Source organism: Eretmochelys imbricata, chromosome 8 (assembly GCF_965152235.1).
Source record: "Eretmochelys imbricata isolate rEreImb1 chromosome 8, rEreImb1.hap1, whole genome shotgun sequence".
NCBI lineage: Eukaryota > Metazoa > Chordata > Testudines > Cheloniidae > Eretmochelys > Eretmochelys imbricata.
Genome location: NC_135579.1, coordinates 7,331,633 through 7,350,963, shown reverse-complemented (window position 1 = coordinate 7,350,963; position 19,331 = coordinate 7,331,633). Strand labels below are relative to the sequence as shown.

The 19,331-nt window shown below is 47.1% G+C and overlaps 1 protein-coding gene across 2 annotated transcripts in view; it reads right to left on the bottom strand.

Moving 5' to 3' along the window:
* Positions 1-19,331, bottom strand: part of CSF1R (colony stimulating factor 1 receptor) — a 31,120-nt gene that overhangs the window by 5,474 nt on the left and 6,315 nt on the right. The window contains exons 3-16 of one of the 2 annotated variants that reach the window (XM_077825097.1): positions 18,604-18,888; positions 17,562-17,698; positions 16,508-16,667; positions 14,970-15,159; positions 12,544-12,659; positions 10,670-10,790; positions 9,519-9,709; positions 6,559-6,671; positions 3,466-3,592; positions 2,764-2,868; positions 2,262-2,372; positions 1,532-1,694; positions 593-684; positions 343-449 (exon numbers count right to left, since the gene is read on the bottom strand). In XM_077825097.1, coding sequence (XP_077681223.1) covers positions 343-449; positions 593-684; positions 1,532-1,694; positions 2,262-2,372; positions 2,764-2,868; positions 3,466-3,592; positions 6,559-6,671; positions 9,519-9,709; positions 10,670-10,790; positions 12,544-12,659; positions 14,970-15,159; positions 16,508-16,667; positions 17,562-17,698; positions 18,604-18,888 — 2,018 coding nt within the window. The remainder of the gene's footprint in view (positions 1-342; positions 450-592; positions 685-1,531; positions 1,695-2,261; positions 2,373-2,763; positions 2,869-3,465; positions 3,593-6,558; positions 6,672-9,518; positions 9,710-10,669; positions 10,791-12,543; positions 12,660-14,969; positions 15,160-16,507; positions 16,668-17,561; positions 17,699-18,603; positions 18,889-19,331) is intronic. The other variant, XM_077825098.1, reaches the window with a different exon arrangement.

Genomic DNA, 19,331 nt, shown 5'->3' with positions numbered 1-19,331 from the left:
ACTATTAGTTGTTACTCTCCATGAAATACAGGCAGGATTACAGAATGAAATCTGAACTGGGTACTGGGTGAGGCCACATCAGCAAGGAAGACCCATTATCCTGCGACCCAAAAAAGTGGAAGTTGGATGCTAGAGGCTTCTTTGCTCTCCCCCTTGCCCAAGATGGAAGGGGCATGTATCCACAGCAGCAGTTTACTCAGAAGGCTCAAGGACAGAGGTTCCACCCCAGTTCACAAGGCTGACTATGTTTTGCCCCTCAGATCTTTATGCTCTGGGCTAACAGTGTGTTTCTTAATTAACCTGGTAGGCAGCCCTTGGGCCACCGTCCTCTTTGCCACTTACATTTTTTGAGGCAAGGAAGGCCATCCCCTGGGCCACCTGATTGGAGAACTGCAACAGGTCATACAGATCCAGGGGCCGAGTATCCTGTTCTTCCTTTGCACTCTTGCCTGGAACAGAGAAGAGCTCTTTATGGTTAACCCAGGAACTGCCTTCTGGCAGGAGATGTAAGTGCTGCGTGCACTGGATCCTGGCCCACAATGGGGAATGATACAAGCAGTATGCAGAGCCCAATGGAAGACGGAAACCATACCTTGTAACTTACCCCCTGCTGGCGTGGAGTCTGATGGCACAGGTCTCATTTCAACATAGGTCTCCAAACACTGGCTTGCAAACCCACTATCACTGAACCAGAGAGAACAGAGATGGGACAAGTTGTTAAAAACAATCAGGACTATATCTGTCTATTCATCCTTTGAGCCCAGGGTGCTGAGCAGAGAAAACACTTCTAAGTACCTGTGAGGTTTGGCGTATTTTAAAAGCTGAACTGCAGAGCAAATGCCAATAGTGATCTAAATACCCCATGCTAATTAGATTGTGTGTGGGAGCATTCAGCAAAGAAATAGACTGTAACTACCCTTTCTAGAAATGCACTTTTCCTTCTGTAAAAGGTACTTCCTGAATCAGTGTGACTAGCCAGATCTCCTTCTGAGACATGACACTAACTGCAAACAATGGAATAGTTTTGACTCAGTAGCTAAGATGGGGGGAGAAAGGGGGGAGAATGGACAAGAAGCATAAAATCACATTTGTGTGGAAAACATTATCGGTAATTTTCAGAGGTTTCTGAAATGTGCCAGTCATGATTTTCCACTCCAAGGCCTGGCCAGGTGCATTCTGGCTTTACAGAGGGTTTAAAAATATTACCTGTACTACTTCTTTTTTTTTTAAAGTGAAACATTTCTACATGTGAGTACCATGACCTCCCAACCTCATGCCAATAAAACCTTCCCATTGCCTCCTGTTGTCAGGCATTGGAGTTCTACATAGAATCGTAGGACTGGAAGGGCCCTTCAGAGGTTTTCTAGTCCAGTCCCCTGCACTCAAGGCAGGACTAAGTATTATTCTAGACCATCCCAGACAGGTGTTTGTCTAACCTGCTCTTAAAAATCTCCAATGATCGAGATTCCACAACCTCCCTAGGCAGTTTGTTCCAGTGCTTGCATGTACAATCTCCAGTCCTGAGTCTTACCTTCGGACATACTTCTTCTCCAGATAGATGTTTTTGTAATCGGCTGTGCTATCCAGAGAGGACTCCAGGCTTGAGTCCTGGATGATTATGGACTCTGCGTTCTTCCGCAGGAAATTCAGCAGATCTCCATAGCGACAGTACTCCGTGATGACCAGAATTGGGCCTAAAAAGTAGGAAGTGGTGATCACCAAGAGGTGATTTCATTGCATCCTTTCTCTCTCTCTCCTGGAGGCCTGGTTTCCTCTTTAGAATGGCAGGCCTGGATGTGTGGGGGTGAATAGGTGCATGAGTACATAGATAGGTTTGGTGTGAGTCTCCATCTCTAGTGAAAATGGTAGATTTCAATAAATTAGATAATCTTGAGACTGCCGCTTCAGTTCAGATATGGGTCTCCATGCTAATGGTCCCTAATTCTTGGAGCCTGTCTAGGCAACAGGATGGACAGCTCTGCTAGCTCAGACAGGCAGACTGGTTTACACATCCCTTAGGGAGCTCCCTGAAGAAGAAATAAACATGGAAAGCCTCCACAGGAATGTTCATAAATTTAAGGCCAGAAGGGGCCATTATGATCATCTAAGCAGACCATCTCCTTGGGATTATAAGGGGAGTCAGCAACTTAAGACTTGTGCAAAGCCCCTCGTGTTCCCCTGGGGGTGGAGGTGTCACTGAAAACAGAATTCAGGAGGATGTCTACTGAGGCTCTTAGAGGAATGGTGCCAGCACATCTTACCTCCATAAGTACAGGCTCCCAGCAGGTTCACAATGTTCTCATGGTGGCCCAAGTGACTCATGATTTTCAGCTCAGACATAAGGGCCTCCTGTTCATCTGTGTGGGCTGTTGCTATAATCAAATTGGAAAAGATTACCTCAAGTCTGATGGGAGTAGGGACAGAAAGAGAGAAGAGGTGGGGGGAAGGAGAAAAGGGTGAGAGAGAGCTGGGGGAGGCAGGAAAAAGGATGAAAGAGGAAAAAACGAGAGAGAGGAAAACAGTGGGAAAATGGGGATGGAGAGAGGAGGAAAGAGCTGAGGCATGAGAAGATGACGAACATGCTTCCTTTGCCTGGATATATATATGCCTAGGACAGCGATGGCTGTCTTGCCAAAACTGGTGCCTAAAAACCATGCATTTTAATCCATTATTGGCAACCAGTGCAACAATCACATCTCAAATTCTGTGCACATGTGTTTGTGTTTTCAGTGTGCCTTGCGCTGCAGTCTGCTCTTGACTTACATTTGAGCATCTTCACAGCCACTTTGAGGACAGTGTCTTCCTTCCCCAGCCCGAAAGCAGTGGCTTCTACCACTTTTCCAAAGGCTCCTGCTCCCAGGGTCTTTCCTACAAAAATAAATGTGCTCAGAAGAACCAACCAACCAAACAACAACTGAGTGATGGTGATTTTCAAAAGAACTGCTTTGGACAGACCCTCCGGACAGCCTAGTGACATGTCAGCAGCAGAACCCTGGCAAGATGCAGAACATGTGAGCAATATGGAATCCACAAGTGACATGGAGCTCTGCCCACATGTATGGGGCATTCACTGGGAGTGAAGGCAGAGTTGTAAGGAAGTGAATGTCCAGACATGGGATCAGTCTTTCTCTACATGTCAGAAAAAGTCTGGAGAGGGTGATCTCATTCTGAATGTGTGAGCCTGCATGTGACAGGTTGGGGCAGAATCATAGCACCCTAGCTCTGTATGTGAGAGCACATGGAAAGCTGCAGAAAGAGCAGGATCATGTTGTTTGTAGTTCTGCATGCAAGAGGATGTGAGCGTTTGGATGGGGACAATATTGTATTGTATTGTTCTAATCCTGTATGCAAGAGATCACAAGGGTTTGGACATCGTCAACGCCCTTTTAGCTTTGCACATCTGAGAATCTGGATCTGAGAGTTGAATCACTGACCAACAGTAGAGAAGCTCTGAATGTTTCTCACCAAACTGCAGGTTGTTCCTGGGGAATTCCCATTTCTCATTGTAAGGCAATTGGGTGGGGTCAATAAAGATGTAGTTATTCCCTTCACAGGCCTCAATGATCTTCCACCGCACCTGGTATTTTGGTTTCTGTAAAGAAGAGAATCTGATTAATTAAAATTCCTTCTCCTGCTCTACAAGGCTCTGTAAAAACAATGCAGCGTATCACAGTGACTTTAAATCCCCACCATATTCCCTGGGGCATCACGTAGCTCCACAGATCTTCTGGAGAGTCCTATTTTTATACCATCGAGGGCTTCTTGCTTTTGAATGTGGGGTGAATGGAAAGAAAGCTGACAAGCTGGTTCTAAGCGTTATGACCTACATCATGGGACCTTCTGGCTGGTCGTGAAGCCTGATTGCCCCCTGTTCTTGGTTTTGTATTAAGAACTACACATTCCACCAGCTGAGGTCAGCACTTAGGCTGGCACTCCCGTTTTCCTCCTCAAGTAGCAGCAAGGGGGGCCTGCAGTGTTCTCAGAAACTGTCTGTCGACTCTCTTTTCATTCTCTGGGCAAGCTTGCGAGAGCATCTGGGAACATGGTGCTAGAACAGCTGGTGTGTACCACAAATAGAGGAAGCACATCTCTAGATGGTTTGAGTGGGCAGCAGATGTCAGCATAGTAAGTGCTTTCATTTCAATGGAAATCATAGATCATAGAATATCAAGGTTGGAAGGGACCTCAGGAGGTCATCTAGTCCAACCCCCTGCTCAAAGCAGGACCAATCCCCCATAGTTGCCCCAGATCCCTAAATGGCCCCCTCAAAGATTGAACTCACAACCCTGAGATTAGCAGGCCAATGCTCAAACCACTGAGCTATCCCTTCTCCTAAAGGAGCCTCTCTTCCTCCCCATTGCATTCCTGAACCAGCACTGCCTGACTCCATTTTGCTGAGCACAGCACTGGCATGTATTTTGTTCCTTTTAAAACAGAGAAATAGAACTTAGCATTTCTCCTCTTCTGCCTGTGTCTGATTCCAGCAGAAGTAAACAGGCAGGGAAGAGGAGAGCAGGCTGCTCTCGGTGGTGGACAGAAGCAGCCATCAGCTTGATATGATTGTTGTCAATATCACGTCAGAAGGATGGGAGAGACCAGACTGATGTAAGGAGAAAGAGGAAGTGAAAGAGTTTGGCATTAGAGTGATCTGTGCTGCCCACCCCCATGAGTGAAGGGGAATGAGACATCTCCTCCTCTGTCTGCACAGCAGGGCCTAGAGGTCTTGTCTTTGCCCACTAGCAGGAGTGGAGCGTGCTGGCTCAATACGAGCCATGACCACGATGATTCACTCTGCGGCCAAGTTCCTGGATGTGGAAATTTTTCCTCCTCCACCACTTCTTCCTCCTTCTGCTGCTGCTGGGCAGCTGCAGACAAAGGTGAGTCACCCATGTGGATGGCTAGGGAGCTGAGTGGGCCACAGGCATGAAAGGGAGAAAGACTGAGGTAGATGGACACCACCTAAGGCTAGGGCAAGTTCTCTGTGTTTCCTGGCTGGGCAGTTTTCCCTTCTTCCTAATCCAAGGTCTAAGGTTTAAACACCTGCATCCACAAAGGTCTGTCCAATGATAGAAGAAGGCAGCAGGTCCAAGTCCCCAGAAACTGCTGCAATGAGGGTAGGTCCTACATGGCATCACAGGTGTGCACCTGGGTTTGGTTTACTGTAGACCGTGCATGCAGGGGGAGCATTGCTGATTTTTTTCTCCATGAATTGTCTCAGGCTGCAGGGATCCAGGCTGGATTAAGAAACCCAGCAGTGATGCATCCTTTCAGAAGCACCTCCTGTTTCTCTTTGTGTTCCAAGACTCTCCTAAATTCCCAGCATCATCGGTGCTGGGCTTGCTTTCAGGTCCCCACTGGCCTCTCTCTCCATACCAGTGGCTGAGGGCTTGTTCCTTCCAGTGATGGTAGAATGCGGAGCTGAGGTCTCAGTTACTCTGCCTGGGACTGAGATTTCTCAGAACTGAAGACACCTTTTCTAGCTTTTCCTCATTTTGTAAGATATTCCATGCTAATTATCAGCTTAAACAGACAAGAAACAGGAGTTCAACAACTGAGGATAAAGTTCCCTTATGCTCACTTGCTGAAACACATGCAGCAGGGCATGTAACAAGAGCTATGGGGAAACAAAACAAAAAACAAACAAAAAAACCTTCAACCCTGATGGGAAAAGAAATCCTGTTTTCAGCAGTTGTGCAAGGACGGAGAATTTGTGGTTTATTGTCAAAATTCTATCAGTGATCTCCCCAAAGCCAAGAGACAGCTCTAATAGGCAAAACGGGGGCAGTTCCTGTGTGAAGACAATAGAGAAGTCTCACTAGAGACAACTGGGTGTTAGCATTCCCAGCATCCACTGTCACTGTGGAAACAGCTTTTTGTTTAGTGGGGAGTAGGGGAAACTGAGGCAAAAATTGCAAAACACTGGCTGAAAAGGCAGTTTTGCCCTCCAGTGAATGCATGTTTCAGCTGACCCATACAAAATACTCTTACAGTTCACATGAGACAGTTCAGAGAAGCAGGAGCTAGTACCTTTGCCCAGTGCTCTAAGTAACATCCTGCACAGATTTGTGAGCCAGTGACACTGGGATGAGTCACTTGGGGAGCAAGAGCCTGTACCATGAGTGGCTGGGCTTTTGCGGGTTTGCATCAGACTTCCACTGGTATTGAATGACTAATGAGAAGTCAGGTTTAAGAAGTCACGTTCTTGTGGTGGGAGAGGGACCTGGAGGCAGGCACAGAGTTAGAATTCCTTCTGGGGTTCTAGGGGAAGAGCCATGGGCTCAGGGACTGTTGATCATTCCCAGATCTTACAGTATCCCAGCTAAGAGACAATGGAGCTTCAGTGAGATGTCAACTCATTGGCCCAGATCCTGAGGCTCTTAACTTCCATGGATTGGAGTGGAATTTAGAGGAGCCTAAATGCTTTGGAGGATCTTGGCCATTGTGGCTCCTGGGAAAACCCACTGGCTGCATCGCTGGGTAGGGGCAGTGCTGCGTATACAGACATTTATATATGGGTTACAGTCCTTTCTCTCCAGAGAACAGGAATCGGAGTCTGACCTGATTATATTTGTACAGCAGGAAGAGGAGCAGCAGGAGAAGCAGGACCAATATTCCCACAGAGGCGGAGAGAATGGGGTTGAAGAGCTCATGTGAGTGCATCCATGTTCTTCCTAGAGGAGCAAAGGAAGGATGGTGAGAACCAGCCGTTCAGATGTTTACTTCACTAGAGCGTCATCCATGCTAGCATTTTACCCAATCAAGTATTTGCTCTAGAATCCCCCTGTACATAATTACACGGGGGTGGCCCCAGAGCTGATGTGCTGCCCCCAAAGGAGTCGGGGGAGGGAGGTCTTAATTTTTCAAGATGAGAGATATTGTTCTACAAAGTATATAATAGAAACAGGGACGAATAACAAAAACCACCCAGCCCTTCATAATACAGCGACAGCTCCTGAGACCCATATTCAGTGAGAATGTGCCAGAGTAAAATGCTTTTGAGTAAAGACCTCAGGATTTGACCCAGAATGATTAACAATAAAAGGAGCCTATTAGTCCATCTGCCCAGGGCCAACGCAGGCCTGTTCCATACAGAATGTTGTCTCGTGCTTCCATTCACATATCCCTCTGTCCTGACCTGCATGTGGGGTATCAGCACCAGCAGATGCATGTCCCTAGTGTTACTGTAGGCACTAGCAGAGAGACAGGACTGTCATACAGTCCTAGTAGAACCAACTGTCCTTATAAACCCAGGAAATATAACGAACTTCCCCCTTATCATCTACATCTCAAGCATCTTGTTGTGTGACTTTGCCCCGGCGCTAACGTGGTTCATATGCACTAAGGGGTGGACCAAAAAATCTCACTGTGGTAGGAAATGGAGGCTATTATGCACTCGATCTTCATCAGTATTTTACTTATAAATGTAACAACTAAAAGCAGGTTCCAGAGCCGCAGCCGTGTTAGTCTGTATTCGCAAAAAGAGCAGGAGGACTTGTGGCACCTTAGAGACGAACCAATTTATTTGAGCATAAGCTTCCATGGGCTACAGCTCACTTCATCGGATGCATCCATAGTGATGAAGTGAGCTGTAGCTCATGAAAGCGTACGCTCAAATAAATTGGTTAGCAACTAAAAGCAGGTTCTTCTGCTGAGCAACGGCCATTTTGGGGGATGTCTAAGATGGGAGGTTTCACTGTCGTCTCCACAGGTTAAAGCTCAGCTCAGCGGCCTGCAAAGTGAAGTTTCACTCTGGATTAAATTAGCAAATCCATATAAATACCTGAGAAAAATGGTATGGCTTTGAGCGTGAAAATGAGTGGTTTGGCACATTTTCAGTCTGGGGGGTGTGTGTGTGTGTGTTGATGCCCTCTACTGGAATTTGATGTACCGATACAACAGTTTCTTTTGTCATTGGTGTTGCTTGTGTAGCTAAGTGAGTAGCCTATGTTTGTAGTAATAAAAGTCTTGAGTTGAAATCTCTGGGTCTCCATATGATAGTGCCTTATGTAGGGGATAATTATACTAGTGCTTTACCTTCTCTCCCAGATTTCACAGGGTCAGGAGAACAACATGCTGTACAGCAAGACCTAGCCTTAGAAATCCAGGATTTACCAACCTACCTACACTGCTATGGGGCTGGAAATGAAATTTCCCCCAAGGCAGTAGATGTATTTGGAAATGCCAGCATGAATGGATTAGATTAAACTCAAAGATGTGTCTTTTCCCCAAAAGAGCCACTTAGGACCAAGAGAAGGCCAGACGATCTGAAACAATGATATTTTCTCCTTGATTTCATTAGGTTTTAAATTTGCACTGACAGGTATGTGATTTTGGGTGTAATTTCAGAAATTAGTCATGCATCTCCTATTGACGTTCTAAGGAGTTGTGTGTGGCTAAAACCCCTGGCACTCCACTAAAGATTTACCCATCATCCCCTCCAGCATCCAGAGGATTCAAACCCAAACTCTCCAGGTCACCAATATGTCCTCATGGATGCAAGTAATGAAAACTGAAGTCCTCTTTAGCAGTATGTTATTGGCGAGGGGAGGAGACATACTTAATCCCTTCAAGTTAGGATTGATCTGATTGCCCTCTTAATGAACTCAACAAGAGCAAAAAGAAAAGGAGTACTTGTGGCACCTTAGAGACTAACCAATTTATTTAAGCATAAGCTTTCGTGAGCTACAGCTGAAGTGAGCTGTAGCTCACGAAAGCTTATGTGCAAATAAATTGGTTCGTCTCTAAGGTGCCACAAGTACTCCTTTTCTTTTTGCAAATACAGACTAACACGGCTGCTACTCTGAAACCTGTCAACAAGAGCAGTTTTTGGGGCATTCAGAGTGTATGCACAGGAAGACTGTGTTGCCGGCACAGAGTGCCCGAGGCAAGCAACAGCTGGGTTCGTTGCCCGGTATGCGTCGCGCCAATGACCACAACGGGGTGGAGAAGCAAAGAGATTTATTTGGAGCTCCAAATAGGGCGCAGGGAGACTGAGCTGTCTCAAATCCTGCAGCAGATTCCAGTATACATTTTATACCTTTTCCTACTTCACTACAGAATCTTATGCAACCAATTACCTGTTGCCCCGTACAATACCGTAGCCAATCAGCTAAAGCAGCCAGTTGTGTTTTTCCTCAGTAGCATTGCCCAAGCCTTGCCTTATTTGGTCCTATTTGTTACTGGTTTTTGCTAAACATTTCTGCCTTATCTATCTGTTTCCCAGACCGAAGCTGGCCTTGGCTGGCGAGCCGTGTGCAAACCTGTCTGTTTGTGTGCTAGCTTCCTCAGAGTTATGCAGGATAACAGAGGGTTCAAGAAGCAAAGGGACCTTGGTTTATCCCGGCCTAGAGCAGGAGGGTTTCCTTGACACTCATGGTCTTCCACCCTCCTGAGTTACCTAGTGTAGTGCCCAGTGTCCCCAACAACGGGATCCCCAATAGCCTGTAGCCATCTTTAATTGAAGTCTGGATTAAATTGATTAATGATATATAAATAATAAATTATCTGATTTATCTCACCTGGAAAAGGGACTAAGCTATGCATCTGTGAGTCATTCCCTTCGCTGTTAATGGCCCAGCAGCAAAAGGTAACATTGTCCTTCAACTCCTTATTTTGAAGGATGCTCTCTACTTCCACCTTTCCAAAGGGCAATTTGCTTATTACCAATGGGCTGGTGTCATTCTGAATCAGTGTTCTTCCCTGGTCATATCTGCAGAAACACCAAGCAGGGGAGAGAAAACATTTCCATGGAACATGCCTGACTACAAATGGAATCCATTGCTACCTTATCACAGAGGGCTAGGTGGACACAGATGGCTAGACAAGTGGCCTGGGGTCATAATGTGACACATTGCCCCGCCAACTTCAGAGAGAATCATAGAATACCAGGGTTGGAAGGGACCTCAGGAGGTCATCTAGTCCAATCCCCTGCTCAAAGCAGGACCAAGCCCCAATTTTTGCCCCAGATCCCTAAATGGCCCCCTCAAGGATTGAACTCACAACCCTGGGTTTAGCAGGCCAATGCTCAAACCACTGAGCTATCCCTCCCTAAATAGACCTGTCAAAGGAAGTAATTCGGGGTGGCACGGCACCCTTGCCCCCTGCATTCAGGTGATAGAGATGGTCAGCAAAGCAGTGCCCCTGCACATGAATGGAAAAACTGGACCCAGCTCCTGCTCACTGTATGGGTTGCATCAGCTTGATTGTGCCAACAATCTCCTTCCCTAGCAGCTTTATTACTGGGGAATGGCTCCTCATTTACATCCCTTCCCAAATGATGCACCAGGGCTGAATTTTGGGGCAATAGCACATTAAGCAGGTCTGCCCCATCAGCAAGCATGTTTTAGTGTGTATTCTAGACACTGCTATTAGGAACTGGTACCCATCACCTGGTGTTGGAAAGTCACCCCTGGGACAGACGTTGAAATCTATAAACATCTATTTTAAATAGCAGAATAATTCTCTGTTGTTGTAATATTGGACAGAACTCTGGTATATTGTCATGCATCTTTTGCAAGTCTGTGCTGAGCAGTTTAGCAAATACAGATGACATCTATGGGGAATCTCGGAGTTCTACTGTAGGGGCAGGGAAGGACGCGGCGAGCTCTGGCATTGCGATTGGACGCATTGCACAGTGGAAGGCTCCCCAGCCCTCTCTGATGTTTCTCACCTGTCTGCATGCCCAGAACACTGATACCACTCAATACGTGGAGCAGGGTAACCACTGGCTTTACAGTGAAGGCTCGTGGAGTCATTGAGTACCATCCAGACGAGATGGACCTCAGGCGGGACTGAATAGGGAATGCAAAGGAATGTTAGGTACGGAAGTTATATGAACACAGCTCTCTCTACATTTCAATCCTACTTATTTATGTGCAATGTCAAAATGGCAGGGGGAGTGCTATGTGTTTGGGGGAAGGGGTAATAGCTCCCTTTGTTCTCTTGGCCTGGTCTTTGGGATCCAGGTTCCACACTGCCCCTTCCCTGTGCTGTATCTTGGTAATCTGTCTATCCAGAGAACAAGATCAGTGAGCGAATATCTTTTACTGGACCAACTTCTCCTGGTGAGAGAGACAAGCTTTCCAGCCTCACACAGCTCTTCTTCAGGCGTAAGCTTGAAAGCTTGTGTCTCTCACCAGCAGAAGTTGGCCCAATATAAGCTATTACCTCACCTCCTTTGTTTCTCTAATATCCTGGGACCAGCCCAGCTACAAAGCAACGCTGCATATCCAGAGACCAGGTTTTGTATGGGCAAGCTGCTCTACTCCATCCTATGCAGTATTTCTCATTCCCGACTGCCTCCACTGGTGACCTCTGGGAGTGAGAATTCAGTCTCCATGGCCACTTCCATAGGCCACCCCCCAAACTGTCACATGGTAACAACTTTCAGGCATTGCCATCCTGGACCCAGTGATCTAGTGATGGAAGGTCGCATAGCTCCCTATCAGTCCTCCCAGCCAGTTACTTATGGCAGCATTTCTACAAGCACCATTTCACATGGTCTGTCATCCAGCAAGGACAAGTCTTTACTGAGTGCACAAACCCTTCCTGTTACTCTCATTTGTCATCTTGCAGGACACTCCCTACGCTGGGACCTATCTCATCAGTAGTGCACACCCTTTTCTGTCCTGACCCTCTTCTCATATGGACAATATGCTACACTACAGAATCTTGGGGATTCACAATCCATGTAGCCAGTGATCCCTATTTCAATATGATCCACCAGGACTCCCCAGAAAAGAAGCAAAGAGAGAACTGTAGAAGAACGAACAAAGAAGGCTACCCTACAGAAAAAAATACAGCCTTTATTCTGAAATTACAGTAGAGTTACAAATGTCATACAATGAAATTATGGTACTGAAGTGAACAAACATAGACAGCATTTATTAAATGGAATCTAAAAGCTACAAGCGGCACGAGGCTGAAATTCTCTGCCCTGAAGTACCATTGGATAAATTCACCTCTGCTAAGCTGGAATTTGTAACAATGCTGTAGCTTGCATACAGTAATGAATGTAGTAAGATTTAAACAGTGAATCCTGGTATTTAATGTAAATATACAATGATATATTTGTCATAGTTTACTTGCTGGTAATCCACCGAATACAGTACAGTAGAAAGCTTAACACCTTCCCTGTATGCTGACTCTGCCATGTTACAGTCACTGTACCTTGGAACTTCTGGCTGTAACACCAGCTTAGCAGAGGTGACTGTATCCAGGTACAGTGACCCACCATTGCAAAGGGCTTGGAGAGCCAGAGTTGACAAGCACAATGATAACTGTGAAAAGGCCACTGTGGCCATGGCTACCATCACTCTCGTGAGTGCACCACCCCACAGGCGTAAGTGAGGCAGCATTTAGCAGCTTTGATGTTCTCAGCGGCTGCTTTGATGGTTACTGTGACAGCTGCCTTCCTGGAACTAATTCTGTAAGCTCCTCATTTGCTGGCAGGAAGAGCAAGAACCATCTCCTCTCATCCCCTTGCTATCCGCTACTGGTTTCCATCCTCTGCTTCGCAGATTTGGCGGCAGGCAGGGCACTTACGTTTCAGGGAGATGCTGAAGGTCACCGATGCATTGGCCTCAGTATTCGCAGCATAGAATGTATACAGTCCGCTTTCCTCTTCTCTCAGCCGGTTCAGGGAGAGCGTGTTGTTGTACCTGTCCCGAGAGAGAATAAAAGGGACTGAAGAAAGCTGCACATCACAGAAACAACCAGGTCTCTCAGTGCTGCGCAGTGGTGGTGTGATCACTGCATGCACGTTTGCAGCAGCCCCTGCGTTCCTAGCAACAACCCACACCTAGCCTTACAGGGAGGGTTTCAGTGGCACCAAGGGCAGTTAGCGGCTTCACCCTCTGTGAAAGGCAATGAAAATCTCCCCCTAGGACATGAGACCTGTTCTTCTGAGAGAGAGGATGTTGCCCAGGAGAGTGCTATGGGGACTTCAGTCTTCAGCCGGCTGGCCTCTCGAGACAGGCAAGAGGGATCTCAGCATCATATCCACAGGAGCTTCTGTCCCTGCCTTGACCCAGGAGCCTGGATTAAAAACACCTGCTTCTGTGCTGTGCCGGCCTTGGAGTGCTATGAACACTTTCCCCTCTCCAGCACATCTTAGGTCTGATTTTCAAAGGGCTGAGCACATGCAGCTTCCACTGACCTCGAATGCATCTTGTGATGTAAACAGTGACATGAAAGGCACTAGCAATTGGTAAACAGCTGCCACGTAATATCATTGGCACTTCTGGATTGCCAACCCAAACAGGTTAAAGTCCAGTGGTTAAAGCAAAGGATTGGCAGTTCGGATTCTGGTTCCTAGCTCTGCCACCAACTTTCTCTGTGACCATAAGCAAGTCACTTAGCCTCTCAGCAAGAGGTTCTTTATCTGGACTTCTCTGGACTCACTCAATTCAAGTTTGCAAGACACTTTTGTAGTAGTACCTTCAGCCAAGGATCTTAAAGTGCCTTGCAAACATGACTTGATTGATCCCAGAGAGATGGTCATTATTATAATCCCTATGTGTGTGGGGAGAAGCTGGGGACACTTTTCTCTCCACACCTTCCAAAATGATATCTTCTTACCATCGCCCTGGCTGGAGCAGGAGATGAAGTGAGCAGCTTGCCTCCCATGTGATGTTCCCCTATTCCCCTTGCTATCTATAGTGCTGACCCAACAAAGTGATAAAACAGTGTGTGTGAAGACAGCAAACTCCAGAGAGGTTACAGTACGCCCGCCCCAGCCGGAGAGAGAACTCAGACACTGAGGAGAGTTAGTCTCCAGTCTGTAACTGAGAAGGACGGGGAATGGCCAGCCACACAAATTTTGAAAAGATGGACTTTTCCCTCATTACTCAACTTGCCCCACCATCTATCTCATCCCATTAGTGTTCCTGAACCCCTAACACAGCCCTTAGAACCCTGACTCTGAGTGACGGAGGGCCCTCTCCATAGTTCACTGCTCCAGTTCCTCGTTCGGTGGGTAATTGTTTGTTTCTGAGAAACAAAAGGGGAATTAGCCAGTTCTTCCCAACGAACAGAAGGTTCTGTTCTTTAAATGTGCTAGTTTTTTGTGGGGCACTGTGTGAGGTCCCAGCCAGCTCTTTTCCTTTGGCCTCTGGCCACATCTCATCTGCCTCTGACCCACCTCCAGCATTGGCCATCATCCCCCAGCCTGTGTGAGAGCTCCATAGCCACTGGTGCAACCAGCAGGTGGAGCTGAAGTGCAAATGGATGTGGGAGAGGCCACTTAAGGAATTCGGTCTCAGCTGAAGTCCACTGGCCCCAGAGTCAGCTGGGACCACAGTGGAGGATAGGGGCTGTTGGTCTGGCTGGTGGACTGGGTGTGGATCTGTGGTGGGCAGCCCCTGGTAATGGAAGGGTCTGATGCAGTAGGAGACATGCAGACGTATGGCTGCCTCCGCCCTGTCACATCCCATAGGAATTATGAAGACATGGCTGTCTTTATCCCTGTGTCTGGTTGCATTGAAAGAAGCCACCCTGTCCTCAGCCCACATTTGCATTTTCTTTGCCCCTCAACCAAAAAGTGAACAAACATGAACAACAGTATCAAATGCCTATGAGAGTGATGGGGACTTCCCCTGTTGTGCCGCCCAAGGAAAGGCTGCCTTGCTCTCTGGATAAGGGGGGATAGTCCCCTTGCCCTTTAAAATGAATAATCCCCCTAGAAGGGGTCTGCTGTAGGGGGAGCCTGTTCCCAGTAGAAAGGATCCATCTGGCAGTGTTGGAAATTAGCTCAGTGGTTTGAGCATGGGCCTGCAAAACCCAGGACTGTGAGTTCAATCCTTGAGGGGGCCATTTAGGGAAATTCGGCAAAAAAAATTGGGGATTGGTCCTGCTTTGAGCAGGGGGTTGGACTAGATGACCTCCTGAGGTCCCTTCCAACCCTGATATTCTATGGTGCCTATGATGAAATACTCTGCTGATGAGCACAAAGGCGAGAGGAGATACTATACCTGTTGTTACCAGGGACCATTTGGTCATTGTGTACGGCGCTCACGGAGTGTTGGGAAGGATTCTCATGTGTCCACCTCCAGTTGCTAAGTCTGGGGTAAGCCTCAATCAAGACCTGCAGTTCCAGATTTCCTCCCAACTGTACTTCGTGGCTGCTGTTCTGCATGGGCAACAGACGTACATAACCTCTCTCTGAGAGACAAAAAGAGCAAAGCCAATCAGTGGGTGTGTCTGCGAAGGACAAAGGTCATCCACATTCAGCCCTGGCACAAGTGCTGCCCAGCTCCACTGATCTCAGTAGTCGCCTGCCTTTACACCAAGATTGGCTTGGGCGTAGAGAGGTCTTTGCTGATCCCAGTTCCTGGTGGGACCCAGCTCAGCCTGACGCGGGACAATGAAATTACATTCTCTCAGTGCAATGCTGTCTTTTCCTGATGAGCTTTCAGTTACTCTCAGAGGCTGGGGCATATCCAGGTCACACTTCATATTAAAGTTCCATTTACAAAGGGCTAATAGATAGCTAATCAATTGCTAGAGATTGTTACAGCCCAGCAGGTTAACTGGTTGCTTAGAACATGGCTTATGACTATCTTTAACACTGTCTGCTGGTGTTCTTATAACAACATGTGACCTACACTACTCATGTCTGCAACAAGCATATTGCATCTATGAACCATCCATTAACACCTTATAAATAGAACCTTACTATATAGTGTGACCCATACCCAGGTTTGGAGGGAACTGGTATGACAAGGACTTGAGGTTAACTGATTAACGGACAGGATAGCTGGGAAGGGGGAGGACCTGAATGCATTGGCTGAGTCAGCTATGCTAAAGAGTGATGTGGCTAAACTAGCAGGCTGTATCACCTGTGCATCCCCCAGGAGTCCAGTCCATCCCCTTTGCCAAGCCCCTGGTCTCTTCTCGTCTGGGGAGCACATTCAGATCTGAGCCCGCCTTCCCCCACCAGCGTACTACAAACCCCTGCTTTGGTCATCAGCTAATTTGATCTCAGGAGCTTCAGAGCTAAAAGGATGAGCTGCTTCTTTTTGAACTGCAGAAGTAGCTCTTTCAACTTGCATCTGCATTAGACTTTTATTCTCTTCTATGGATCTGCCACTGGAAGGGAGCACAGACCCACCCTCTCTCCCAGTGTGGGGCATGCAGTCAGCTTTTGTTTCAATGGCCTCTGCTGTGACCTTGTCTGATTAATCTTTTTAGGGGCTGTTTATTAAACTTGTAGACAAAGAGAAGATCTTCCCTGGCTTTGCATCTGACTGCACCAGCGACCAGATCACTAACTGGATAGTGGCACCTGCCCCTTTTCTCTCAAGACACCTAGACTTCCCTTTTCTATCCACTGTAGAGTTCTGGGATTGAACCAGGTGGGTCTAATCAGGGAGTCTCCACTGGCAAACCAACATAGGGACAAGGTTGTGGTGTTAGATGCAAATGAATGAGGGAGACGAGGTTGTGTGTGCGTGTGCATGGGCACAAATTCCATGATCTCACTTTTCTTGCCTGTTCAGGAATTGCTCACCTACAACCTGGAGCACAGCTGAAGAATTACTGGATCCCACAGAATTGTTTGCTACACAACTGTATAGTCCACTGTCTCCTATTGTCACCGCTGGAATGTATAGGGTGAAGGAAACGTAATAGTCCTCTTGTGCAAAGTCGTTGTTGGTAGTGATGATGACCTGCAGCCATAGGGAAGGAATGTTAGACTGATTTGTTTTGGAACAGAAATCAGTATTAGCGATTACTGTGCCCTTCGTCTTGTTATCTACCTTACTAGACCTTGTCCAAGGATTTATATGGCTAAAGTGCAGACAAGTGGAGACAAACAGATACAGTTAATTGAAGTCTTCAGTGCAGATACTTGTAGCATAGACAGGCATATAGATTTCTTTACACTCATTGTCAACCCTTTGATTATGAGCTGTAGTTACATTGCATTATCTGAACAGACTGCTATACTTTGTGTGCTAATATCATCTCCTGCACTGAGACAGTAACAACTCTCAACCAGGAAGTCCTATTTTATCTAACCTAGGTTTTTAAAATGCACTCATCAAAGTTTTATCTATGTATGAAAAGTATTAAAACCAACCCATAATGTACTAAAGTCAACACAAGAAGACCGCCCTTGCTCTCCCCTTCTCGAGGGGAGTGTCTGTGCATTGTGGGTGTTTGTTGTTTTATAAGCTAGGATGTTGATGGGGTTACTGGGGCAAGGCTGGCTTGTAGAAGTGGGTTTTACGTGTCATTTTGCAGGCACTGTTCAGCGAACCCCAATAAAACAACCCCCATTTCATTCTCTCGTACAGTGAGCCACCAAGAATGTGTGCATGTGTTTCTTAACCCTTTGTAAACTGTCACCGCAACAAAGGAGAGAGAGAAAGGATGGCTGTGCTTAGGTCTCCAGCGTTTACGTGCAATACGCAGTCTAATCATGCGCTTCAGTATTGTGCTCCCATCAGCGGATACCATATGGAAGGCTCCGTGGGTCAGGAATGACTCTGCCCATCCTCTCCCTCCCCATTTTCCAGAGAGATCACATTCCCCCTTACGGACAGGGGAAAATGACTTACATTCTGAGCTGGATGGATCCACTTGATGTTGTACTTGTGGGAAGGAGAAATTAAATTGCAGGTGATCTGGAAACTTTCCCCCTGTATTCGCACATGGTCTTTTTGTTCCACAGTGACTGAAAGCGGCTTTACCATTGCTAAACAAAGGCAGAGATGGGCAAGGATTAGTTACAGGTGGGCTTAAAGGCCTCTGCATCCTTGAAGAATCCCCAAGGACGTGGCTGCTTGGCTCTTGCTGCCATCCACTTTAATCCCTTCACCCATCATTGGCACCACCTTCACCACCGTTGTCATCCTCACTCCTCCCAGCACTATCACTTTCAGGGCGGGGCCATCACCACGAGCTGGCTCAAAAGCCTTACAGGGTGAGGAATCCCTGTCCCATCTGCCTGTTTGCCCAGCTGCAAGAGCACTGCACCAAGGCCTCAGGATTTGCAGTGTTCCAGTAGGAAGAGCAGATTTTCCTTCAGGCTGCTGGATGCATCTGCAAGGATCTGCATGATGCAAACAGCCAGGAGGTAGAGGAGCAAGATGCCAGGGGTATTATCAGCATTAATAGGAGTCCATCGATCAAATGTATTATTCATGTAGTAACAGCAGTGTACACGGGACTGTCCAATAGCACATCCGTGCTAAACAGAGTACAGAGAAAAGGTTCCTGTCAGGCTGTGGAATAGTCTCCCAAGGAAAGGGGTGGAACCCCATCAATGGGAACATTTAAAACTAGACTGGACATAAGTCCTGGGAATACACAATCAGAAACAATCCTGCATTGGTAGAGGGATGGACTTGGGCTCTGCTTTATAAAGGTGTCTATGGGGATTAGGTGACCAAATCCCACTGAAATTCAATGGGAACTGTTCACCTAACTCCCTTAGGCTCCTTCGAAAATTCTAGCCTCCGTGGCCCAGGAGGTCATTTCCATCTCTAACTTCTATGACCTTTCCCCAAACGAGCTCCCTGGACCCGCTCCTGACAGAGTTAACAATAGCTGCCTCCCCATGGAACTGCTGGAAGAGTGATCAGAAACCTAACTCTTTACCTTTCAGGACAATCAATTGGATTTTCGATGACCTCTCCATTTTTCCATTGATCAGGGCCCCACACCTGTAAGATCCTTTATACTCTTGCTTCACGTTGTATATGGTTACTCCATCCCGAGGGCTGAAAGAAAACTCGGTCCCTGGTAAGACTGGAGAATAATCGTCTTTCAGCAGGGTAACGTTGGACCCATTTTCTGGGTCAGTGATCAGACATGGCAGCTGTGCATCACGGCCTTCGCTTACTCTGACCCTGATGCTATGGACATACCACACCTTCTCGGGATCTATCGATGGAATAAGACAAACCAGATAGTGGAATCAAGCAAAGCGCATACAATAATTAATATTACACTAGGGGGTGATATGCTGCACGCCTTCCCAGAATGGTGGGAGCATAGCTTCGTGGCTTGCAGTGCACCATGGATTTCTGTCCATGAGGCCATCATAGCACCCCTGCCTGCGTAGGGTCCCCAGTAACAAACCCTCTGCCTGGCAGGGTATATTCAGCAGAAGCCAGGTGACAGTCACCTGTGTGGGCACTAGACAGTGTTTCTTAACAGCTGATCCACGGACCAGTGACGGTCCCTGAGATTTTCCCAACACAGTTTAGGAAGGCAGCAAGCTGGTCCCCGACATCAAAACAGTTGAGAAGCACTGCACTAGAGGAGTGTACTAGAAGCAGTAAGCAAAACCTTTCCGCACAAGACAGTTATAATGGTATAAGCTA